The sequence below is a fragment of the Camelus bactrianus genome, chromosome 2, assembly GCF_048773025.1.
Source record: "Camelus bactrianus isolate YW-2024 breed Bactrian camel chromosome 2, ASM4877302v1, whole genome shotgun sequence".
Classification (NCBI taxonomy): domain Eukaryota; kingdom Metazoa; phylum Chordata; class Mammalia; order Artiodactyla; family Camelidae; genus Camelus; species Camelus bactrianus.
This window is the reverse complement of record NC_133540.1, coordinates 107,416,640-107,443,658: the sequence shown is the minus strand read 5'-3', so window position 1 is coordinate 107,443,658 and position 27,019 is coordinate 107,416,640. Positions and strand designations below refer to the sequence as shown.

Genomic DNA, 27,019 nt, shown 5'->3' with positions numbered 1-27,019 from the left:
TTTTGGCCTTCTCTAAATCGCACGTGGGACATTGAGGTAGAGCTACCTAGTAAGCGGTTGGTATGTAGAAGTCTGAGCTCCAGGAAAAGGCAGATTTCTGATGGGAGAAGGCCAGATCAGGCTTTTCTCTCTGTACACATTCAATAAATATTGTTTTGAGTAGCTAATTAATGATTACAGGGCACTGGGAAAACAGAACGATGTTGCAATGCAAATGCAGATGCTCTTACAGTAATGGACTGATGGTTGCAGAAAAGCTCAGGCTAAATAACACTAATTTTTTCCAGCTATAAATAGACCTTCTCTGCAGTTGGGGATTTCAGTTACACAGTGAAAAGAAATGCAGCAATGGAAGCAAGGAAGAGGGCACAGGGAGGGCATCTCATGCCTGCAGATACAAATGTTAGCAAGGCCTGGCTGAGATGGATAAGGCAGAGATCTGATCTGGAGCAGAGGTGCTGAGTCTACTATCCTGAGTTCAAGTACTAATTCCTCAACTAACTGGGGTGTCTATAACAGATTATCTGACGCGCAGTAATGTTTGCTACCGACTTTTAGAGATCCATTCACAGTTTTAAACTCATTCAATCTTCAGAGCAACCTCATGGTAGATCCTTTATTAGGCCTCCTTTGGAGATGAGTAAACTGAACACAGGGAGTTTGAGTGACTTACCCAAGGCCACTCAGCTAAAAAGTAGCAGTTCTCAGATTTGAACCTAGACAAATGTAAGCAACAATTAACTCCTTGTGTTATGCTGCCTTTCCATGTGAAAAAGAGGAAATGTCACTCTGTAGGGCCTTCAATTTCTTATCAGTGCATGGATTTTGTAAAAGGCAAGTGGCATACTTTATATTAAGGCTGCATTTTAGGTGTATATTTTCATTGTGTTCTTCCATGACTGGTCTTCAGGGAAGCAGTGTTCATTGATTTGTCCCAAATCTTCTTTTCGGGGAGAGCTCTGGGAGTTCCTGTAATTGTGTGACTTTGTGTTTGCAGACCACAGCTGGCTCCCTGAGGAGCATTACTGTTCAGCGTTAGAGAGCATTGTCTGTTAAATTCAGTGTAACAGTAATGATCACGGGCTCATGAGTAAGACAGACCTTGGTTCTATCCCAGCTCTGCCACTTGGACATGTTACTTAAAACACTACAAGCCTCCTTCCTCATCTGTTTGTGGGATAATGCTAATAACTTTGTAGGGCTCTGAGGATTACAGTGGTGTGGAGTTCACAGTGAGGGTAAGAGTCATTAAGTGCACCCAGACACAAACAGACATGTGAAATGGGGGCAGTGCTTTCTAGGAAAAAGGCTTTGCAGAAGTCTAGCTTGGCAGAGAACTCGAAGTGTCTGATACAGTCAAAGAGTGTCGTAAATATATTATGCAATTAGCATTCTTTTAAATCGTCAAAAATCAGTATTTCTCTCTCTGTAGGACATATATAACTAATAAAGCAAAGCTTACAATTTTAAGGAAATAATTGTCCCCAAACATTTAAGCATTGACTGCAAGCCCAAATTGAGTTCTTCTAACCACTTAATTAAAATCACAACATGAACTCATTGGATTTTCATAAATGCATCAAACGCCTTGAAAACTGACAAAACACACACTAATTATTGCAATGGTTACAGAAATTATTGTGTAAAATTTATTTTTAAATTGTTGCTATCATGGATTTAAGGCTGTTTGTTCATAATCTCCATTGTCAGCCATATTTTAATTCTTATTTTTTTAATTTATACCTTCCTGGAATTTCTATTTCTGTATCAATTTGTGGTTGCAATAATCATTCACATCACCCCCCCATACCAAAAAAAATTCATACGAGCCAAATTGGCAGATCATGAATTGTCAGATGATTGATTCTTGGTCAGGAAACTGGACCTAGCAATTCAAATATGCAAAATTAGTCTTTAGGTTGAGCCTTTTTAAAAACAATCAAGGCTCATTTCTGATGTCATAGAACTTTTAAGTTCCTTTTTAAGTTCAAATAGACTTTGAGTTTTGGAAACCAGAAGCATGTATTCTTTAACATTTTCACAATTTGTATTTCCCATCCCACAGTTCAGCCATTATAATAGATTGATCTGGTCTGCTGTTGTAACTGGCAACTTAGATATGCTTTTTTAATACCTCATTATAATAGCATCATCTAGAGCCTTGCTACTCAAAATGGGATTCATGGACCAGCAGCATCAGCAACATACGGACGAAGAATCTCACTTCAGACCAGCAGGCTCAGAACCTGCATTTTAACAAAACATCTGTGCGGTCAGGCCACTCAAGGTGGCTGATTCCCGGCTCAACCGTACCCTGCTCACAGGACTGGCCTTCCTAGATGCTCGCCCCTGCCCCAGCTACTGATTGTTCTCATCAAGGGGCGGTGAGGGGCGTGCCCCTCTGCTGGTTTCCCTGGTAACCAATGAGCCAACCTGACATCAATTCCCCCTATAACTGTTAACCTCCCCCTGCACCCTGGCAGCGAAGCCGGCCGCCATGTCCTGCTGGACTCAGTGGGGAGTCGCTCTAAGACCTGGCTTCAGACATGTAAGCCCCCCTATCCGTTAAACCCGTGATGTCTCTGTCACTGACTCTGGGCTCTTTCTTTGGTCTTGAAGCTGGGCCAGTACAGGCTTTGTAGGCCTGGGAGGTGCAGCCCAGCCACGTCCTTCTACCCTGTGATTTGACTGCACTTTAAAGTTGAGAAGCTCTAATATGAAGAGTTCATCTCCCTGGAGATGAGGCACCAAGCCTGCGGTCGGCCCTCCTCTTCAGGTCATGCAGTTCATTTACCCTCTTGAAATCCACTATTGTTCCCCCTCTTTTCTTATAGTTTGAGACTTTAACTGCTAAGATGTTCTGCTACATTGATCAAGAGAAGAGGGTCTGGGGCTGAATCTGAAGAATCCAATATTGAAGGAGCAAGTAGATGAGGACAAGTTGCCCAGAAATCTAGGGGGAAAAACAAGAGTTTGACTGTCATGGAAACCCAGAGCAAAGGCCTTCCAAAGACATAATATTTGTCAGGTTCTCTTATCACACTGACAAGCACGTAGCAAGCACTCCATAAACACTGGCCATTGTTCCTGTTGTGTTTATTATTCATGGTAATTAAATGAAGAAAAAATGCCTGCCGCCCAAGAAGCATCATCACAGAGGTTTCCCATAAGGGTCATTTTCCTGGACCCTTTGAGAAAGGCGCTATGGTCCGTCTAGGGTGTTGAATGGAGGTGGGCTGATTTGCAGAATAAAGTCAAAAAAAAAAAAAAAATTAAGGTCAGAGGAAACACTCTGTTCACTGGAGTGATTACATTCCGGTTCTGAGGTTAGGTGGAGTGGTTGAAGGGAGAGGATGATAACACGCCTAAGTAAACTGATTTTTAAAGAATGGCACAACTCTTTCACTGCTTTGCTTTCTGGCCTTGACCATAGCACTTCATGCATTTTTAAAACATAAGCAAATAGTTTGAATACTGTTTTCGAAATTCTCTGCCCAAAAGGAGTGAGCAATCTAGTCCTACAAATCCGGTGAAGAGTTAGTTCTTCTAAGACCTTCCTGGAATATTTTGTTTTGGTCTTGAAAAACTGTGCTGTGTTAGAAAGTGATCTGGCTAAGGAATGAGCAAAGAATAACGCAGGAACATTCTAGCAAGTGTATTGATTAGGAGACACTAATAATCTACTACATAGCTTAAACCTGTTAGTAGTTTGTATTATCATAAGCATTTAGTTTATTTCTAGCTATTAGCCAGAAATCCTGCAGAAATGGATGGATCTCTGTAGATTTGGTAAGTGACGCTGTCAACATTTCAAGCTGTTTTTTGTGCCATCTCTTTAGAGCTGGTTAAAAACCACAGATTTCGCTTATGACGTTATCTTCCAACGCCCTGTGCAGGGACCTGCAGGGAGTTTACAGAGACACCTGGTGGCTGGTAAGGTGAAGTACCGGCTTTGTTAGAAAATAAAGGATTTGAATTGTGTCAGAAAGGTTTGTTTTTGTGAATTTCGTTCTTTATTCCAATTCTTTTCGTAGGATTGCAGTTATGCATTAAAAAAAAGACTTCAATACTTTCAGATTATTTTTATAGCTTCCAGCCTTTCTTTCTTAAAGAAACCATCAACCAGGTGAACTGACCAGCACCATCAGCTGGGCTAAATCTACCCAAGGCCAGGACTAGGCCGAGGCAAACGCAAATGAATGGAGATGCGAAAAACGTCAGTGATAAACATAGGTAACATTTTAATGCAGTAATTTAAACAGTCAAAATAGTGCAAAAAATTCATTATAAACAAAATTATCAAAGTCATAAATATAGCGTCAATATTATCCATTTTCCATTTTTATCTCAGGCCCCCATTTGGCTCCAAAAGGCACGGAAAAGAGCTCATGAATTTGACGGCCTAGCCACTGACGGGGTTCACGCATGCTCAGTGAATGCAGCCCCCCCCCCCCCCTGCCCACCCATGGTTTCCCTGTCCTTCCTGTGTCTCTCCCCGTCTCCTCTCTTTCTGGTCAAGTGTAAGGATCCTCGATTAAGGGCAATGGTAGGGAAGAAAAATATAGAGAGAACAGAAAATTTTGAAGTGGCCCTGGGGAAAAACTTGGGGATGGACTTTTCTTCTGTTTGCCTTCTGTTTGCCCTTTCCGCACGCTCCTTCCTCCGCCTTCTTCCCAAGCCTGCTTCTCGGAAGCTGGGCCTCAAGCGCTGGTTCACACCTGGCTGCTCTCTGCTGAGGGGGCCTGAGCCCATGAGGCTGGACTCTGAGGGCAGTGGGGATGGGAGGTGGAGGAGGGCGTTGCTCCTGTGAAAAAGCCCCTTCTCTCTTCTCTCCCGATTTAATACGTCCCCCTAGTCCCCGTTTACCAGGAAAAGGGCAGGGCCTGGGGGTGGGAGAGGTGAGGATCTGGGACCGCGGGGTCGTGCTGCTTCGCGGTGGCGCGGGTCTGTGGGAGTGTACCCCAAATGGCCTGGAAGGGTCGGAGTTTGGCCCGGCGTTCCCGCATTCCCCTCGGTGGGGATTAGGGATCTGAAAGTATCGTGCTACCGTCCACGAGAGGCAAGGGTCCCCTCCTGCCTCCTCCCCGCTTGTCCTTCACCTAACTCTGCGTCGTCATCAGAGAGATGGTGACTGCAAACAGCAGGAAAATATTGTGCAATAGGAACCACACAAGCCGCTGCGAGAAGAGGAAGTAAAGCCAGCGCTGAGAACATACTGGAGTGAAAAAGGATCAGAAACTCGAGAACAAAGAAAAGTTTCCAAAAAGGCCCAAGAAGCAAGTGGCTTAGCAAAGAGGCCAAAAGGGTCTCATGGATGGGGCTCCTCAGCACATGGTGAGGACGGACCCCAGAAATAAGAGGCGGCCAGAAGGCTATGGCTTTCAAATATATCCCCTAGGGGATCTCAGGGAGAAGAGGGTGCGACCTCTGACAAAGCGCAGACACCAGAGCCCGCCAGTCCCCGGATAGTTACCCGGACACATCGGATACCCTGGATCGTGTGTCAGTTCTTCTCCTGACCCAGAAAACTGTACGTTCCTTATCACCTGCTCAGGGCTCTTCATGGACTCGGCTCCTCTGTTGGCAACATAAATGGGTCTCTTTTTATCAGGGGAGGTTTTGCTGACTGCTGGAGCCCATGTGGTTCAGCAGGGGAATCATATTAACATTTATGGAAAGCCTGCTGTATGCCAAGCATGTGTTTGGCACTTTATGTTTTCTCTTTGATCCTCACAATAACCCTTTTAAGTGAATATTCTAATTATCATTTTTACAAATGAGAAAGCTGAGACACAAAGAAATTATGTGACTTGCTTAAGCTCACATAATGAGTAAGTGGTGGTCCCAGGATTTGGACTCGGGCCCAGGACTCCTCCTGTGTCTTTATATTCTTTCTGTTGCATCAGGTCAGCAGAGACATGAGGAGGATGCCCCCTGCCCTCCTCCTGGTAGTTGTTCCCTTTGATCTAGAACTACGTACAAGGCACAGGCAACATATCAAAGAGCTAGAAGTCACGATCCATATTCTTAAGGAACTTGCTTTGATACAGGTTAAAATGTAATACCGCAGTAGACTAGCATTGTGAGGCTGTACATAACACCCCAGCCATGAGTGCTGAAACGATTCTAGTCAGCTTATGAATCATAGGAAATATATCTACACTCCTTTGTCTGAAAGCTGGCTTTTCCCCCACTTTCTAATTCCTTAGATTTCTTTTCTCATTCTGGGTGTTATTCATTTATTCAGCCAATAAATATCTTCTCTGTGTCAAGGAGTACAGCACAGAACAAAGCCAAGTCTCAACTCTCAGGGAACTTAATTTCTAGTAGGGAGACAGACAATAAACAAGCACAAGTGCACACGCACATGGTCCTCAGTGGGACGAGACAGTAAAGCAGGGAAGACGGACAGATTGGGGTGGAGTGGTGGAGTTGCTGTGTGCACGGTTGTCTTGGAAGGAACTTCTGATAAGGTAGCATTTGAACTGAGCCAAGAAGGAGGAGAGAGAGGGCACTGGGAGGACATGGTCAAGGGCACTGTAAGGAAGGGGAACAGAAGGAGCAAAGGCCCTGAGCAGGAGCGGTGTCAGGTTTGTGGAACAGCAAAGAAGCCAGCCTGCTGGGGTGCAGTAAACGAGGGGAGAGTGTTAGAGATGGAATCGCAGGGGCCTTGGAGTTGCTGCTGAGGATTTACTCTGAGCAAAATGAGGTCCACTGGGTAGGGCTGAGCAGAGGAGTGACATGGTCAGATGTATGCTTTAAAATGATCACCTGGCTCCTACATGGAGAATGGGACATGAGGCAGTGTTTGCTGCTAGGAGGCAAGCCCGCTGGTGCTGTTGGGAGTTGGCAGTGGTCTGAACCAGGGTGACGGTGGTGAAGGGCATGGGAGGTGGTTGGATGCCAAGTGTGTTTGGAAGGCGGAGAAGCCAGGATTTGTTGACAGGTTGGATGTGGAGCGCTATGGGCTGACTTGTGTTCCCCCACCCCTACCCCGCCGATTCCCATGTTGAAATCCCAACCCCTGGTACCTCAGAATGTGACTGTATTTGAAGATAAGGTCTTTAAAGACATAGTTAAGTGAGTTTATGGAGTGGATTCTAATCCAATATGACTGGTATCCTCAAAGAAGAGGAAATTAGGACACAGATACTCCCAGGTAAGACTCAGAGAGAAGACAGCTGCCTATAAGCCAAGTAGAGAGGCCTCAGAAGAAACCAACCTTGTCTACCACCTTGATCTCAGACTTCTGGCCTCCAGAACTGTGAGAAGGTGAATTTCTGTTGTTGAAGCCACCAGTCTGTGATATTTTGTGGTGGTGGACCCACACTCTAAGATATCAGGCGTGAGAGAGAGAGGAGTCAGAGAGGATGCCCAGGGATGTGGCCTGTTTTAAGTCATGGTTAGAAAAGTTCTGGAGTTGGGCATTTTCATTGCCATGTTCAGAAGCACCAAGAGAGGTTGTCCTGCTGGGTTTTGCTACAAAGAATTTTCCAGTCCAATGCACACCTCTAACATTGCCAGAAGACTGCAGGGAAAGAGTGAGACACAAGAATTGGCCTCACACCAGCATGTACACTTTGGGGTTCCAGCCCCATATGGAGATATGTAGCTCCTTTCCTGTTTTCCAGGAAGTCCTCCTTCCTTCCCTTCCAGAATTCCTTTTGGTCTGATTTTGCCTGCATTTCTCCTAGCCAGATGGATTTGGGTACAATTGAGGGATAGGGGTCATTGTCCTAGAAACAGACCAGTGCTCTGGGTCTCCACCTAGTGAAATTGCTGGAGTCCTGCCTCCAGGGTCTCTCTGTCTCATTGCTGGGGACCCAAGAAAGACTCCTATGAGTGAGTGAACATGCCCTGCTGTTCACTGCTCTCAGCCCCTGGCCTGGCTGTCACCATGGTTTCTATCATCACTAAGTATGTCACCCCTATCTGGGAGCTGTGGTTTACCTGCCCAGGACATTCTAATGGTCATTCTATGGAAGTGAGCAGGCCTGTCCAGCCTCCAGACATCAACAGGGCTGCCGTGGACTCTCCAGTTCCCATGTGCTTCTGGCTCTTCAATGGAAAGGTTCCTTTTATGCATGAAAGCTCCTTCTCTCTAGGAATCTGGTCCGGGGCCCCTGGGAGCCTGCACTGGGAGACAGTGGAATTTCACTGAACTGGCTGAGCTGCACTCGGTGTCAGCCCAGCCTCACTACGCATCTGCCCACATCAAGCCTGTGCATCGTAGCTCTCTTTTCCCTTCTGGCTGTGCTCTGTCTTCATCGGGGACACTGACCACTGTTGCAGTTTGCTTGAGCCTGGTTAAGTGGATTTAAGGGTTTGATGACTTAGATCAAGGGTCAGCAAACTGTGACCAGCCTCTTATTTTTGTAAAGTTTTATTGGCACACAGCCATGCCCATTCATTCACATAGTGTTTGGCTGCTTTCACAGCATAACAGCAGGGTAAAGTAGTTACTACAGAGACCATATGCCTGCAAAGCTGAAAATATTTACTGTCTGGCCCTTTACCTAAAGAATTTGCCAACCTCTGTGATAGATTTTAGATCAGCTAACTCTCACAAAGTGGAGAAGAGGATTGAAAAGATGGCTACAAAAATAAGTAGGTAAGTAAATCCACAGTGGATTGACAACATTAATATTGCAATGAAAGAAGACAACAAGAAGATGGCAGGACTGATATTCTCCCACCCATAGTACAAACTGCTTGTCAGATGGAATAATTATTCTCTAAACAGGTCTGTCAAGAAGTTGGTGGAGAGAGACAGAAAGAGAGAGAAGGGAAGGAGGCAGGGAAGAGGAGAGAGAAATGAATAGGTAGGTAGGGAGATAGGTGAATTATGGCTACAGGTTACATGCTCAATTTAAAAAGTGCTGAATTGCCTGTTTCCCCCTTTAATTATCCTTATTTTGCACTTTTTATGATCAAACACTGTTTCTAGGATGTTACTGAACCAAAGAACCAAATCTGAGTTGTTCTCACTCAACAAGAAGCAAAGCCAATCTACTGACACCAGGTTGTGCAAAGAAAACCACAGCGTTGATTGCAAGGTGTCAAACAAGGAGAATGGGCATCTAATGCTCAAAAGACCTAAACTCCCTGATGGCTTTCATGGAAAGGAAAGGCAATGTTAGGGGTTAGGGTGGTGGGGTGCCCGATCAGCTCATGGAAAGTCTTCTGATTGGCTGGTGGTGAGGTAACAGGGTGGTATTTTGGAAGTCAACATCATCAACCTTCTGGTACCAAACAGTCTGGGGTCTAAGTGCTGGTGGTCAGCATTCAGTTAATTTCTTCTACATGTGGGAGGTTTAGTATCTGCAAAACAACTCAATGATATGGCTCAGGATATTATCTATAGCCCTTGTGGAGGAACTAAAGGCTTTGTTTTCTGGCTAAACTATTGTTATTTTGTCTTGCTTGAGTTCTATCTTTTTTTCCCTCATTTTCTCACTTCTCTGATTAAATTTGCTCTCTGGACTTGTGGGAGGCCAAGGATGCTAAAGCTTCTCTACAAACAAGAGGTGGGGGATATGAGGTGGGGGACATGAGGTTGGCGGACGTGTCTGTCTCTGGGAAAGCCCACCAAGGTCCTGCTTGGTTTCAAGGGTTTCACATATGTTAACTCATTTAGTTCTCAAAACAGCCCTAAGATGCAGGTACTGTTGTAATTGTCCCCATTTTGTAGATGTAGAAATAGAGGCACAGAGAGGTTAAGTAATCCATCCAAAGTTACACAGCTAGTAAGTGGTGGGCAGGCTTGAATCCAAGCAGTTTGACTCCAGAGTTTATGTTCTTTAACTCTATACTGCTTTCCTTGGTTATAAAAATAGAGACAAAGCAAACCCAAAACTGTTCAGAGAGTGTGGCCTCAGTAGGCCTCAGCACTTTGGGCATGATTTGACATCCCAGCTACCAACTCTTACCCCAAACTCTGGTGCATGGTGAAAGAATCTGGAGACTACTCCTTTAAAAAAGCTTTGAGTTTTTAAACTTTGAGACACATGCTCAGGATGAATCCATTAGAAAGTAGCAGTGAAATAGTTTCTCAGACCCAGAGGTCCGTCTGGGCATCTTCTGAGTTGGGAGCCACTGGTTAGGTGCCACAGTTCTGATCACCCAGGACAGCTCTCCTCTGCTGAAAGTTTGGCCTCCTAGGGGAGGCTGAGGGACTCTGGCTTGGCTCTCAGTGGAGAGTTGTCGTCCTGTCCCATCTACCCATCTTTGGCAGACATCAGTTTTTTCATCTGTAAAATGAAGGCGGTCAGCTAGATGGATTCTGTGAGCTTTTTAAGGATTAAAAATATTCTGATTCTAAATTTAACGAAATTGAGAAAATATTCATGCCATGTTAATTTGTGGGGGAAAATATCCTTTACAAAATATTATGTTTGACTTTTGCAATTTTTGTTTTAAAAAAATACATGTAACAGAATTTGTCCTCTTCACTCCTTCACCCTCCCTGCTTTCCCCCTGCTCTGCTACTGGGGAGAGGGCCTTTTTGCAAAAGAATTCACTAGGATTCTCTGTCAGCCAAGCACTGGGGTGGGAGGGTATAACTCAGTAGGAGAGCACATGCTTAGCATGCCCGAGGTCCTAGATTCAATCCCCATTACCTTCATTAACAAATAAAATTTAGGATGTTTTGGGGTGGGGATAAAGCTCAGTGGTAGAGAGCATGTTTGGCATGCAGGAGATCCTGGGCTCAACCCTTAGTGCCTTCGTTAAGGGTTGGGGGGAAGGCAAGAGCTCTGTTCCAAAGAGTGGAAGCACGGCCATCCTCCTCCAGGGATGGAGCCAGGGATGCCTTCCAGGAGGATTGACCCCAATGGGTAAAGGGTTCTCAGCATCTTCAGCCAAAAAAGGGTTGAGCAGGGACTCTGAGGGGAGGGAGAGGGGTAGAAAAGAATGGGAGGCCATTCAAGGGAGATCCTGTGTGAACTACAACGCAACCCCTTGAGAACAGGAAAGGATATTTAGAAGCATCATGTGCATTTCTTTGTGCTCATAATCTTCATGGAGTAAGGCAGAATTTTGCTACTGATTGATGTCCTTCCAGATCTCACAGGACATGACAGCACAGTGCCATGAGCGTTTAAAAAAGATGCTCTATCTCTGCCTGGTTGGATTCTTCTCCTTTCTTTTCCTTCATTGTGCTTTTCTATACTTTCTAATCATTCTACACTAGACATGTATTGCTTATATAATAAAAACCGTGTTTAAAAATATTAAGATCTTACAGAATGTCTCTGATATCCTAATATTGTATTTTGGAAATAGATGAGTCCTTCAGAATTGGTCCACGGAGGAGGATTTGGCTCCCAGCGACCCTGAAATGGCTGGAACACTTAATTGTGGCAAGGAGTGCTGCTTCTCAAAGGGTACAGATGCTAGAAAGGTTATTGTGCTTTCTACGAATTCTCTGAATTGTGGGTCCCTTTTTCTGGACAGAGTATACTGCCCTCACATGGTGATATCACACAAACTATGGTGAAATGCTATTCAGAATTTCTACCCAAAAGCAGGGAAAAGGCAGCTACTACAACGAACAGCATGAACTTCCCAACTTAAATGGTTTCATGCTCTGTGAACCTGAGTTAATATGCCAACAGATATGACTAATCCTAAATTAATGGGCGCTCAGGAAAGTAGGAGTTTCCAAACTCCTGGATGGCTGACGTTTATTCAGATTATTTTCGCTGTCTGAACCTACATTTTAGAAAATCAGTCTAAAGCATATCTGCCTGCTTTTTTTTTTTTTTTCTGCCTGCTTTTTAGCCATATTGAACTCTAAAATGGTGAATTCAACAGATTTCTCCTTCCATTAGTATCCTGCAGGTGACAGGACCACTATGTTACAGGTCTCTCTCTTTTTGGGTATGGTTTGGAGCTAAGGGAAAGGTAGTGGTTGGGTAAGAGTAGGTCCCCTAGGAAAACACCTAGTGGTTGTTTTTAAAATGAATTTGCTTTCTAGTCATTAATGTCTTTGCTATAAAAAACAGAATTGCACCCCCCTAAAGTATTGGTTTAATTTCGTTTGTGTTAACACTGATAGGTGAGTATCAGCTATTACCATTTAAAAAAAAAACTGCAAGTGACCAATTGAATGAACTGAGTTAATGAAAAGCCATCAGACAACCAAAGGTGACCACTTTCAAGGCCACGTTCAAGCAGCAGCTGCAGTAGCGAACCCCATGCATTCGCTGAGCTCCTATTCCAGGGGCTGCTCCCTGTGATGTGAGGCACTGAGGACACATAAGGGAGAGAGGCTCTCACTATGAGTAAGTCAGCACTGAGCAGGCATCAAGTGCTGTGTGGGTGGAGGACGACAAGGAGGAGGAGAGGCTGTGGTGAGCACATTGGGCTGGGGCGGGTGGCCTGGATTCTGTCTCGGTGGCCAAGTGCTGCTGGAAGCAAGCCACTCGCATCTCTAGACATCAGTTTCCTCATGTGAAAATGAGGCATTCACTCAATTTCAAAAGGCCCCTCAGCTTCTGAGATTCCAGAGCGGATGGTTTTTTTGGAAGAGGGAGGGCTGAGTGTGGGCACCAGGAACTGTGTCATTTGATGGGTGAGTCAGACGAGGGGCATTAGAAAAATAACATCTTCGCAATCAACACAAGGGCATAGGCAATTAGGAAACCCGTAGCTGACAGCTGGAGTGTCTGTCTATTCCATTCGTAGGATGTATTCCTGAAGAGGGGCTGGTGACTCATCAGGTGGCTGTAACCTGAGGAAATAGAGCTATGCAATTCCCTTGCAGTGACTCCAGGCAACTGAATGATCTTAATTTGGTTTTCTAAGGCAGTTCCCCCCCCCCCCACTCCAGGCAAGAGGAGAAGCAGGCTTTGGCAATTGGAAATTGACATTCTTTTGTGTGAGGAATATTAGATCACATATAAGAAATGGCTGAAATTATACAAAGTAGCATTTTCAAATGTAAAAGGATAACATCTTAGTAATATCACCATTAGTTATGAATCATTTTTGTGCTGATTTGGTGAGCCCTTGAACCTTTGTTTTCCCCTAGAGCTAGTAAACCCTAAGTGACTTGGTAAGTACAGAATTCTGCATCTGCACAGCTAATCAGAGGTGAAAATTACTAACATTTACATAGTGCTTTACAATCTGCAGAGTGCTTCATGATACCAGTAGCTCTTGGAGAGGGGGAATATTATTTTCCTGTCTCTAGTTCAGGGAAGCTGAGGATTATAAAGCAAAGAAGTGTTTGGGTTGGCTGTCAGACCTAGGTCTTCCACTCCTAATCCAAGTCACAGTGCTGCTGTTGCTTCTGAAGGGAGTGTTTGCTCTTCTCCCATCCAGTGCTCCCCGGCCCCCAATATACACACACATAGACTCACACATAATACTGTACAAGATCCGAGCCCGGTGGGACAGCTGAAGGAGTGATGAGAAACAGAAGGCAGAGAAGAAACCCAAATGCCAACCTATTCTGGAGATCATGGAACTACTTCTCTTTCCTTTTATCAAATGCCACTCAAAGAGCATAGGGCCTTTCCAGACAGCTATCTCATGGCTGGGTTGGTTCAGCTTTCCTTAGTCCACGGACTCAGGCTGAATCTTCTTGTTGCAGATGCAAAAAGTGCCCATTCTGCTTAGGTGGAATCTTGGGGGTGTCCAGCTCCTACCTCTCTTCCCCTGAAAGGTTGGTCAGGATATTTCTGCTGAAGGTAACTAGGGATCCTCAACTGGGACAGTCCCCACAGAGCAGCACTGCCTGACCTAACCCATGGGGGCTCCTGGTATCTCAGCTGCTGGAGCTGCCGGTCTCAGATTACGGGGGAGGGATCTCAGGACCTCAGCCCATTGTGTGCTGCAAGCCATCTGCTGTGCAGGGACAGCAGCGGAGTGGGATCTTTGTGCCCAGACCCTTCCCATTCACGGAAGGAAGTGGAAGACTGCACTGCCTGGCTGGGGATTCACAGAGGCTTAGGGAAAAGATGAACTGGCCCCATTCCTGCATCTCTTTTTGCTGGATTTACTTTGCTGCCTCAAGACTGAGAGGTAAGAGGCTGGTAAGTGTGTAACTATCCTGACTCATCTGGGGCACTTCTTTGGTGGCATGTGGGATGAATCAGGAAACAGAACAAATGCTCTAACTGCAAGGGAGTAATCCAGCTTCTTCCCAACTCATGCTGATCCCATAGGGGATGCAAGAAAAATAACTCCCATCGATCGACCCAGAGCTTGTCTCTGATGCTGGGTCGTCTCCAATGCTAGTCCTCAGTCTTTGCCTTGAAATACACGACACTGAAGTCTGATCCAGGTCCCTCTTTTCGAGCAGCCGTAGAAACAGCAGATGGAAAATATGCTCAGAAATTGTTTAATGACCTTTTTGAAGATTATTCCAACGCTCTTCGTCCAGTAGAGGATACAGATAAAGTCCTGAATGTCACGCTCCAGATTACACTTTCTCAGATCAAGGATATGGTGAGTAGCATATACCGGTGACTCTTTGGAGTGCTGTTTAGAATGAAACTAACAGTGCTTTCCAAAGGGAATGTCTTAAACTGGGAATTTGAGAGGAAATGAGAACAGGCAGCTCTGTGGACAAGCTGGTGGGAAAAGGAAATTCCAGGGGAAGAAATCTTTCTACAAAATTAATTTCACTAAACATGACCTAATCCTGGCCATTAACATTCACATCTAAAGCAAGATGGTGTTACACATTATGTGTTCCGTTTCTACAAAATTTGCAAAATCAGCAGCACCATAGAGAGAGAAAGCAGAGTAGTGGTTGTCAGGCGCTGTGGGAATGACAGAGGAATGATGATTGACTGCTTGATGGTCATAGGGTTTCTTTTTGGGGGTGATGAAATGTTCTGGAATTAGAGAGTGGCATTGGTTGCATGACATTGTAAATAAACTAGAAGCTGCTGAATTGTATACTTTAAAATGGTTAAAATGGTGAGTTTCATGTCATGTGAATTTTTATCCCAATTTTTTAAAAAAGGTGGTGTTTTAAAATGACAGACCTTACTTAGTGTCTATATTTTAACTACACAAAGTTATGAAACTTGAAAGGCTTTTCTTCTGTACCTTGTTGATGTTTCCTGACTTTTTCATTCAAATGAATCATCAGTTGATCAATATTCAGAGAAATTTAAGCTGTTGATCCATGCAAAGAGCTGATGATTTAAATATTTGTCCACTTTACATTCCAAACACTAAATCAAGCAAAAAAAAAATATGGCCTTGGCAGTCCATCGAGGACGGGTAGACTGGAAAACTCTGACTCACGTATTGGAAATCAATGAGTGCTCCTGGAAATCCTGTTTTGAAGACAAGTGTTGTAGAAACAAAGGGCATTCAGTTGAGGTGTCTCCAGGACAAAGTTACATCTGGGTTTATTTTGCAGGATGAAAGAAACCAAATTCTGACGGCCTATTTATGGATCCGCCAAATCTGGCACGACGCATATCTCACGTGGGATCGAGACCAGTATGATGGGCTGGACTCCATCAGGATCCCCAGCGACCTGGTGTGGAGGCCGGATATTGTCCTGTATAACAAGTAAATGCAAGTCAGCAGTTTCTCAGGAATGAACTTGTTGATTTAATAGAAGGGAAACATAATGAAAAAAAGCGTGAATGTTTTAAACACACATGAATTTTAGTCAGTTCGTGTTCCTAAGCCCTGAAGTGATGATCATAAAGCTTCAGATGATAAAAATAGGTCATAAAATCTTAGAGTCACAGTCCCCTTTTCAGGTGAGAAACTGTATGGGAAGCTGTGTTAGTTTGCTGGGGCTACTGTGACAAAGTACTGCAAACTGGGTGGCTGAAACAACAGAAATGTGTCATCTCCCAGTTCTAGATGCTGGATGTGCAAGATCAAGGGATTGGCAAAGCTGGTTCTGTCTGAGGGCTGCAAGGAAGACTCTATTCCATATCTCTCCTCTGGCTTATCTGGTGGTTGCTGGCAGCCTTGGTTCCTCGACTGTAGGAGCATCACCCTAGTCTCCTCCTCCTTCTTCACATGGCGTTCTCCCTGTGTGTTTTCTGTGTCTGTATTTTCCCTCATGTGAGGACACCAGTCCTGTTGAATTAGGTGCCCACCCTACATCAGTATAACCTCTTCTTAACTAATTACATCTGCAATGACCCTATTCCAAATAAAGTCACATTGTGAAGTGCCAGGAGCTAGGATTTCAACATATGAATTTTTCACAGACACAGTTCAACCCGTAACAGTGATGCTCCCTTGTCTAAGGTCGTGTATCAATAATACATGATACTACTAAGATTAAATCAGAATGGGCCAGCTAGAAGCTGGCCTGTGGGTTTTGGACTTTGTATGGAGTGGAAGGTGAACTAGACCATAAGATCACCAGTTGGCCTTTTCTCGATCTGAGAGTAAGGGGCCTGGGTGAATGGGTAGGTAAGGTTTAAGTTTCTCAAACTGTAACGTGTGCGTAAACCACCTGAAGAACTTGTTAAAATGCAGATTCTGATTCAGTAGGTCTGGGGTTGAGTTTGATGCTCTGCAGTTCTACGAGCTCCAGAGAGTAGTGCTGCTGGCGCATGGACCGCCCTTTGAGAAGGAAGCAGATTGCTCTGTCACAGCTGAGGCTCAGTTGCTCCACCTGTTGTCAAAGGGGGTCCTCTCTCTTTTTATTCTGAAACACAAGTTTCTGAGAGTCAGGAAAGGTTCCCCTTTGACCCAGAGCAAGATGAATGAGAGGTGGCTCAGGGTGACTCTGCTGGGAGCTTAGCCTTCTACTGGGCATGGATTTCCCTTCAGGAAGCAGCACTGGTAGGCTGCAGTCTGGATTTTAGTCTCAGTCCTTTTTCAGAGAGCTGGCCCAGGGATCATGACCTCTTGAATCATAGCCCTGATCCCGCTGACTATTCCCCATAGAACCTTTTCACCACACTGAGTAATCAACTCTTCTCTGTTCCTCTGGGTTGATTCTCTAGTCTTCTTTGCCTTCCAATTGCAGACAGTTTTGTTTTGGATCTTCTGGTCCCCAGGTCTCCACGGAAGGTAGGATGGGTGAGTGATGTTCCAGTTCTCACTTCTCATATAACTGACTGTATATACTTCTCTTTGTTACAGAGATCATGTTCAGGCATTCAAAAAATTCAGTTTGTTGTCTTCACAGGACCTACATTAAAGATCTTCTCTCTAAACGTCCATTAAAAACTGAGCACCGTAATTCAACTGTAATGGTCTGATTACAGTGGACCCAATCAGACCATTATGGTTAACATTGTGGTACCTAAATTTTAATAACCTGCCAGTTCTTTGATCTACCACACCCTATTCTAGCAATTTAACCTAAGGAAAGGGTCAATGGATAAATGCAACAATTTGACCACAAGGATGTTCACTACTACATTGCTTATAAATGCAAAAACTGGAAACAACCATAATGTTGAACATCAGTGAACTGGTTAAATAATTATGGCATATCTCTATAATGGAATATAGTTGAATACCATTTAGTCTTAAAAATAATGTTGCAGAAGAATATGAACGAACAGATGACTAAATACATTTTAAAATTTTGTCTCAACTTTTTTTGGTAAATTAACTTTTTATTTGGAGATAATTTTAGTTTTGTAGAAAAGATACAAAGATGGCACAGAGTTTCTGTATACTCTTCACCCAGTTTCCTATAATGTTACATCTTATATGACCATAGTACACTTGTCAAAACTAATATAATACTATTAACTACACTACAGACTTTATTTGGATTTCAGCAGCTTTTTTCACTAATGTATTTTTCTGTTCCAGGATCTAATCCTGAATACCACATTACGTTTAGCCATAATATATTTTGTAGGGAAAAAGTTGTAAGGAAGACTTGGAAAAATATGCACTAAAATGTTAACAGCATATCAGTTATGACTGTAAGCATTGGAAACTGACTTTGTCTAACTTGTGAATAAAAGGAATATGTTGGAAGTACATGGTACAGCTAACTGAATTAAAGGGAAAAAAAGGTCAATGACCAGACCTTGGAAAGGACAGATTGGGACCACTCTATAGTTCAAGACAGCAGGGACTATTGATCTTTTAAAAAAATTAATTGATTTTTATAGGAAGCCATCACCAGGGTGACTCTTTTTGGTCTTTGGATTCCTCTGCTTAAGATCTAAATTCCAGAGAGAGTGAAGCAGCTGGATCTAACTTGGGTCCCACATCCAGGCCTTGGCTTCATCTGCCTTCATGATGGTGGAGAATGAGTCATTCCTTAAAGCAAAACAGCAATTCTGTACTCCCCAAATACCAGGCATAAATGTTGATAAAGCAAAAGGAAGATATATCTAGAATAAATTATTATCTCTTAGATTATGGGTGAATAAATTTTCTCTGTGTTTTTCAAATGTTCTGCAGTAAGCACGTACAGCTCTTCCAACAGCAACAAAAAGCTACTTTGTTATTCTTGTGCCCAAAGTTAACAAAATCAGGTAAGCAGAGCCTCCCTGTCACATTTTAGCCTCATTTACTTTTTGGCTGGATGTTGGAATTGTTATACTTGGACCAGGAGAGTGGTACTGGAAGTGGAGAGGAAGGGACACAGAGCAGAGATGCTTTAAAGGAAGAATCAAAAGGAACCCAGCCCTGACTAGTTACAGGAGATGAGGAAGAAGGGCAAAATTAGAGTTGATTCCAGATTTTCAAGCCATGGTGACAGGAATGGTGATCCATTGCCAAAGACACTGCAGTGATGGGCATAGGACGGTGAGTTGTCTAGAATAAGGTACAGCTTTCACTTTCTTCCTCTGACCTTCAGGGCTGATGATGAATCTTCTGAGCCTGTGAACACCAATGTGGTCCTGCGGTATGACGGGCTAATCACCTGGGATTCACCGGCCATCACCAAAAGCTCCTGTGTGGTGGATGTCACCTACTTCCCCTTTGATAATCAGCAGTGCAACCTGACCTTTGGTTCCTGGACCTACAATGGCAATCAGGTGGACATATTCAACGCCCTGGATAGTGGAGACCTCTCCGACTTCATCGAAGATGTGGAGTGGGAGGTCCATGGCATGCCTGCTGTGAAGAATGTGATCTCCTACGGCTGCTGCTCTGAGCCTTACCCAGATGTGACATTCACTCTCCTTCTGAAGAGGAGGTCCTCTTTCTACATCGTCAACCTCCTCATCCCATGTGTCCTCATATCTTTTCTGGCTCCCTTGAGTTTTTATCTCCCAGCAGCCTCTGGGGAGAAGGTCTCCCTGGGAGTGACCATACTGTTGGCCATGACTGTATTTCAGCTCATGGTGGCAGAGATCATGCCGGCCTCGGAGAATGTCCCTCTGATAGGTGAGTTCAAGTGTCTTACAGTTTGAGCCTAGCTTTGTAGTGACTGGGGTTATATCTGTGCCTCTAAACTCGTAACAATTAGGATAACAATTAGGTCAACCTCAAACTCAACACGGGCTGTCACATCCTTCATTTAGTGTCCTCAGTTGGCATCTTTGAATACAGATGTGGCTGTTGGAGACAAAATTGGTCTCGTGGTCTCCAGGTTTACACAAAAGAGGAACGCCAGCAATAGAATTTAGAGCAGTGGTTCTCAAAGTGTGGTCTCTAGACCCACAGCAACTGCATCATTTTAGAAATACAAATTCTCAGGGCCCACCCTAGACCAACTGAATTGGAAACTCTGAGGGTGAGGTCTGGCCAACTGTTTTAACAAGCTTTCTGGGTGATTTTGATACACTTTTTGTTCAAGTCTAAAAACCACTGGCTTTTAGGTTAAGGCCCTGATTTTGAAGTCCAAGACGTCTGCATCTGAACTCTCACTTCACCACTTGTTCCTTGATCAACCTTAAGCAAGTTGCTTCATCAACTGCAAATTCCGTGTAATTGCTACCTCATCATGCCAGTGCCTGGCACGGAGCCTGGCATGTGAGCACCCAGCAAACAGTGACCATTATTATCTTTTCACATCACAAGGGATTTCTTCTTGGGAAGAGTGGTAAACGTGATAGAAACAATGAGCTGGATTTCTAAGCCTGCCATCCACCCTTAACAGGGTAATTCTCAAACTTTACTGGGAATAATAGCTGTGGGAGAGCTTGTTAAAAATGCAGGTTTCTACACCCAATGAGGTTTTTTTCTTTTTTTTGGAATCTTGAGCAAGATTTGGGAACCTGAGGTGATTCTAAAAGAAGACCACATTTTCAAAAATCTGCAATAATAAAATGTCCTTCTAAGGGTAGGAGCGTAGACTGTGGCTACCATCCCTCCCTCTTTTCCTTTACCTACCTCATTCTGAGATCCCTCCTAACACATTTAATACCTAATTCCTGCCACCAAGGGTAACACTAGATCCAACACCTCTATCTCAGTGACTTGCTATTGTAATAGATGCTTACCAGGATCAGAAGCTAGACCTAACTTTTAGTTCTTTAAAGTAAGCAATGAGGAGAAATTTCAGAACACCAAAGGACTTGGAGACAAATATAAAAGGGATTTCACACTGCCTTTTTACCCTCTACTGAATCTAGTATTATGCAATATTCAGCCTTTATTACTACATTGGTTGCTATGTCTCTCCAAGCAAGCCCCCCCCCCTCTCCTTTTTGAAAAATAGACACAGAAGGTTCTCTCCTTTCTCACCACCACTAAAAAAGAGGAAGAGGTGTATTGGCACTTTTATTACCTCTCCTAAGGCAGAAATGATTGACAGTGATGACATCCAATCATAACCATATTTGAGGCAGGATCAATTGGCAGGTGCCTCTCTCTTCTTGAGCAGTGACATTCAGAAGCAAGCTGGCTCAGTTTCTGAAGACAGATGTCTCAGGACATGTCTCAAGAATTTTATAAGCATTACTTTTTTCTGTGATAATATGAACTGTATGTTTTTAGGAAGGGTGCACACAGATCTTGAGACTATTAATTCATAATCACAATTTGTTATTTGTATCACTTATGAAATGTACTTCCAATCTCATAGAAATGTGTTTAACTTTTTTGCATTGTGTAGCATTTGATCCCGACTTTTGACCCATAGCCTTTACAATGTTAAGAAAGATTCCCTTTATTTTTAGATTACTCAGAGCTTTCAACAAATAGTAAACAGATGGTGAACAATATCAAATGCATTGTCTTTATCTGTTAAGATAAATGAGTTTTTTCTTTTACTCCATTAATGTAGTGAATTACACTACTGTTTTCTGATGTTGAACCAAACAGTTCTTCATCATGATGAATTATCAGTTAAAGACAGGATTTAATTAGCCAGTAATTTATATAGGATTTTCTCAAATGTGTCTATAAGTGAAATGGCCTAAATAATTTCTTTCTTATTACTTTTGAAATCAAGGTTACATTTGCTTCATAAGATGAGCTAGGCATTTTCCCCTCTTTTCTATTTCTGAAACAACCTGCATAAGATATGAGTTATCTGTTTCTTAAAAATTTGGTGAAACTTGCCTATAAAACCTTTGGCTCTAGAACTTTTTGGGTGTGGGTGGGTAGAGGTATTTGACTAACTCCCATTTCTCTTCAAGCGTTCTTTCTTCTTACACTAAATGTGATAGTCTATATACCTGTAGAAGTTTCATCTAGGTTTTCAAATGTATTATCATATAGCTATTTATAATATTATTTTATTATTTTCTAAATTTCTATTCTTTCATTTTTTTCTTTTGCATCCTTTTTCTCTTCCACCTCTATCCATGGGCGGCCTTATCAAAGGTTCATCAATTGTATTACTCTTTTTGAATAGCTTGCTTTTGGTTTTGTTCATCTTTTAGGTTCTTTGTTTTATATTTCTTAAATTTGTACCCTATCTTTATTGTTTTCTTCCTTAATTTTCTTTTCTCATGAATACTTGCTTTATGTAATCACATGTTAAAGACTAACCCTGACAGAGTGTCTCTTTTCTTCCCCAATAGTAGTGAGCTTTTATATTAATGAGATCCAAAGACAATTCTGAGAACTGGCCAAGATTTTTCATTGTTTGCTTATTTGTTTGTTCAAAGCAGTTTTTCACATCATGATCTCAGCAAAACTTTACAAACCTTTTAACTCAGTGCAAGGGACAGTGCTGAGAACTTTACATGTATTTTCTCAGTTAAGCCCCACCATATTCCTATGAGTTAGATACTATTAATGTGGTCATTTTATAGAGAAGGAAGCTGAGGCTTACCAGGAACATATAAAGTGCTCCAGGTTGCAAGTCTAGTGAGTGACAGAGCTCGGATTTTAACCCCGTTTTATTCAAATATTTGTACTAGGAACTATTAGTGTATACAGCTTCCTCAGAAGAGGCATTTGTTTCTTTTTGAGCCAAACATGAGGACAGTTTTAAGCTAACTTGGTGGTTGTTGTTTCCCAGGCAAATACTACATAGCCACGATGGCCTTGATCACAGCCTCCACTGCCTTGACCATTATGGTGATGAATATCCACTTCTGCGGGGCTGAGGCCCGGCCAGTGCCACACTGGGCCAGGGTGGTCATCCTGAAATACATGTCCAGGATCTTGTTTGTCTACGACGTGGGTGAGAGCTGCCTCAGCCCCCACCACGACAGGCAGCGGGACCACCTCACAAAGGTTTATGGCAAACTTCCAGAACCTAATCTGAATACGACCAGAAACAAAGACCTTCCCAGAAAGAAGGAAATGAACAAACTCTTAAAGAATGACTTGGGATACCAGGGTGAGAATCCGCAGGATGCTGACAGTTACTGTGCACGGTACCAAGTACTGACAAAGAATATTGAATACATTGCCAAGTGCCTCAAAGACCACAGGGCCACCAATTCCAAGGGGAGCGAATGGAAAAAGGTGGCAAAAGTCATAGACCGATTCTTTATGTGGATTTTTTTCATTATGGTGTTTGTGATGACTATTTTGATCATAGCGAGGGCAGATTAGTGAGTATTTGGTAGGTGGGGATAAATCAGTACAATTCCCTGTGATCTACTCTAATGCCCTTCCAAGTCAGAAATATCTAAATCTATAGACACACACATACACAAATATATATAATTTAGGGGTTATGTTATCTTTTTATTTTTAACTTCAGACCAATATTATAACTAGCTGTCAGGTTAAATTAAGCAGGAGGTCCAAAATTTCAAGGGTAGGAAAATGGAAGAAATGCAGAAAGACCCCTTTTATAGTCTACCAAAGTGGTAGGTGGCTGGCCTCTAGTTCAATTACTCGCCCCTTTAGCAGTGCAGGTAACAAAGTGCACTACATTTGATTTAAAACTTAAAGCAAAACAAAAGAAACTCATCTTCTCCTTAGTCCATATTAGAACATACTTTTGAAAAAGGAAACTTGCCATGTATTCTTTAGTGTGATTTAAGTCTTAATGTTACTTTTCTCAGGCCTGGTGCCTTTCAAGCCATATCTTAAATGATGAAACAAAAAATCTTGTCCCATATGAAGAAAGTCTAAGAATCAGCAGCAACTTAATGGGGAAGAGGGTTTTCTTTGTAATGATGATGTTAAATACGTTGGTTATATTTTATATAAGCCTTAAAGATGAAGTCGTTTCTGCATTTAGTCTTGGATTTAAATGAGATCATTAGCAAACTGGGCTTATTTATTCATTCATGCAATTATTTACCAAACATTTATGTTTCCTACATATAGTAAAGCTGCACGATTCACATTTGCATTGGGTGTCATAGCAACTCTTAGGCACAAGTCTGATGACTTTTGATATTCACTATAATTTTGTGAGCTAGGTGGGCAGGCATTTCTAGTTATCTTTGTCAGCGGAAGAAACTGTCAGAGGAAGGTGGGTTAAGTGACCTACCTCCACATCCAACTAGAATTAGATTCCATGTATAAGCAACATAATAGGATATTTGTCTTTCTCTGTCTGACTTATTTCACTCAATATGATAATCTCTAGGTCCATCCATGTTGCTGCAAATGGCATTATTTCATTCCTTTTTATGGCTGAGTAATATTCCTGTGTGTGTGTGTGTGTGTGTGTGTGTGTGTGTGTGTGTGTGTGTATACCACTTCTTTATCCAGTCATATGTTGATGGGCATTTAGGTTGTTTCCATATCTTGGCTATTGTAAATAGTGCTGCTATGAACATTGGGGATCATGTGTCTTTTCAGATTAGAGTTTTCTCCAGATATGTGCCCAGGAGTAGGATTGCTGGATCATATGGTAAGTATATTTTTAGTTTTTGAAGGAACCTACATACTGTCCTCCATAGTGGCTGCACCAATTCACATTCCCACCAACAGAGTAGGAGGGTTCCTTTTCTCCACATCCTCTCCAGCATTTATTATTTGTAGACTTTTTAATGATGGCCATCCTGACTGGTGTAAGGTGATACTTCATTGTAGTTTTGATTTGCATGTCTCTAATAATTAGTGATATTGAGCATCTTTTCATGGGCCTGTCTTCTTTGGAGAAATGTATATGTAGGTCTTCTGCCCATTTTTTGATTGAGTTGCTTTTTTTGATATTAAAATGTATGAGTTGTTCATTTTTTTTTTTTGGAAATTAGTCCCTTGTTGGTTGCATTATTTGCAAATATTTCTCCCATTCTGCAGGTTGTCTTTTCATTTGTTTATGGTTTCATTTGCTGCAAAAGATTTTAAGTTTAATCAGGTCCCTTTTTGTTTATTTTTGCTTTTATCTCCATTACTCTAGGAGCTGATTTGAAAAAAATATTGCTGAAATTTATGTCAAAGAGTGTTCTGCCTATATCTTTGTCTAGGAGTTTTATAATATCCAGTCTTACATTTAGGTCTTTAATCCATTTTGAGTTTATATTTTGATATGGTGTTAGAAAATACTCTAATTAAAGAAAATTTTAACACCTTTATTGTGGTATGGTTCCTGTACAATAAATTACACATATTTCAAATGTACAATTTGATGAATTTTGATAGATGTATATACCAATGAAACCACTACCACACTCAAGATAGCTAACATTTCCATCACTCCCCAAGAGGTACAGTTTTTTAATTCCCAGTTTATTCCTTCCTACCTCTTTTACCCCCTGATAACCATAAGTTTATTCTCTGTCTATGAATCTGTTTCTGTTTTGTCGATAAGTTAATTTGTGTCCTTCTTTTTTAGAATCTACATATAAGTGATATCATACGGCATTTTTTTTTCTCTTTCTGCCTTCGCTTAGAATGATGATCTCCAGATCTATCCATGTTGCTGCAAATGACTTTATTTTATTTTTTATGGCTGAGTAATATTCCATTGTATATATATACCACATCTTCTTTATCCAGTCATATGTCAATGAACATTTAGGTTGTTTCCATGTCTTGGCTATTGTAAGTACTGCTGCTATGAACATTGGGGTGCATGTGTATTTTTGAATTAGAGTTTTCTCTGGGTTTATTCCCAGGAGTGGGATTGCTGGATCATATGGTAAGTCTATTATCAGTTTTTCAAGGAACCTACATAGTGGCTGCACCAATTTATATTCTCACCAACAGTGTAGGAAGATTCCTTTTTCTCCACATCCTCTCCAGCATTTATTATTTGTAGACTTTTTAATGATGGCCATTCTGATTGGTGTGAGGTGACACCTCATTGTAGTTTTGATTTGCATTTCTTTGAAAATTAATGATGTTCAGCAACTTTTCATGTGCTTGTTGGCCATCTGGATGTCTTCTTTGGAGTGATGTCTATTTAGGTCTTCTGCCAATTTTTTGATTGGGTGGCTTGTGTTTTTGATATTAAGGTGTATGAGCTGTTTCTATGTTTTCAAAATTAGTCCCTTGTTGGTCACATCATTTGCAAACATTTTCTCTCATTCTGTGGCTTGTCTTTTCGTTTTGTTGATGGTATCCTTAGCTGTGCAAAAGCTTTTAAATTTAATTATATCCCATTTGTTTATTTTTGCTTTTATTTTCCATACTCCATGAGCTGGTTCAAAAAATATATTGCTGTGATTTATGTCAAAGAGTGTTCTGCCTAGGTTTTCCTCTAGGAGTTTTATAGTATCTGGTCTTACATTTAAGTCATTTTGAGTTTATTTTTGTATATGGTGTTAGAAAATGTTCTAATTTCATCCTTTTACAAGTAACTGTCTAGTTTTCCCAGCACCACTTACTAAAGAGACTATGTTTCTCCATTGTGTATTCTTGCCTCCTTTGTCATAGATTAATTGTCCATATGTGCATGGGTTTATTTCTGAACTTCCTATCCTGTTCCATTGATCTATGTGTCTGTTTTGTGCCAGTACCATACTGTTTTGATTGCTGTTGCTTTGTAGTATAGCTCCATCCTTCTTTCTCAAGATTGTTTTGGCTATTTGGGGTCTTTTGTGTTTCCATACAAAGTTAAAATTTTTTTGTTCCAGTTCTGTGAAAAAATGTCATTGATAATTTGATAGGGATTGCATTGAATCTGTATATTGCCTTGGATAGTATGGCCATTTTAACAATATTGAGTTTTCCAATCCAAGCACACAGTATGTCTTTCCATCTGTTTGTGTTGTCTTCAATTTCTTTCATAAGTGTCTAATGGTTTTTGGAGTACAGGTCCTTGGCCTCCTGAGGTACGTTTATTCCTAGGTACTTTATTCTTCTTGATGCAATGGTGAATGAGATTGTTTCCTTAATTTCTTTTTCTGCTATTTCATTGTTAGTTTATAGAAATGCAATTGATTTTTGTATATTAATTTTGTATCTTGCAACTTTACCAAATTTCATTGATGAGCTCTAGTAGTTTTCTGGTAGCATCTTATGATTTTCTATATAGTATCATGTCATCTGTAAGCAGTGACAGTTTTACTTCTTCTTTTCCAGTTTGGATTCCTTTTATTTCTTTTTCTTCTCTGACTGCTGTGCCTGGGACTTCTGAAACTATGTTGATAAAAATGGCAAGAGTGGGCATCCTTGTCTTGTTCCTGATCTTAGAGGAAATGCTTTCAGCTTTCCACCACTGAGTATGATGTTAGCTGGGGGTTTGTCATATATGGCCTTTATTATGTTGAGTTATGGTTCCTTTATGCCCACTTTCTAGAGAGTTTTTATCAAATAGATACTGAATTTAATCAAAAAGTTTTTCTGCATCTAT

The 27,019-nt window shown here is 42.0% G+C and overlaps 1 protein-coding gene across 1 annotated transcript; it reads left to right on the top strand.

The window, feature by feature from the left end:
* CHRNA9 (cholinergic receptor nicotinic alpha 9 subunit) lies at window positions 1-27,019 on the top strand. The gene is made up of 5 exons (XM_010962643.3): window positions 1-14,028; window positions 14,309-14,454; window positions 15,383-15,537; window positions 18,770-19,302; window positions 22,331-27,019. Exons 1-5 carry the CDS (start codon window positions 13,965-13,967, stop codon window positions 22,870-22,872), a joined length of 1,440 nt encoding a protein of 479 aa, XP_010960945.1. The 5' UTR covers window positions 1-13,964; the 3' UTR covers window positions 22,873-27,019.

What these genes read in the sequence shown, in the direction of transcription:
- CHRNA9 (XM_010962643.3), top strand. Translation starts at nt 13,965, where the DNA reads ATGAACTGGCCCCATTCCTGCATCTCTTTTTGCTGGATTTACTTTGCT. An exon ending in TGCTGCCTCAAGACTGAGAG is followed by an intron (nt 14,029 to 14,308) that starts GTAAGAGGCTGG and finishes CTTTTCGAGCAG; the next exon opens with CCGTAGAAACAGCAGATGGA. An exon ending in GATATTGTCCTGTATAACAA is followed by an intron (nt 15,538 to 18,769) that starts GTAAATGCAAGT and finishes TCTGACCTTCAG; the next exon opens with GGCTGATGATGAATCTTCTG.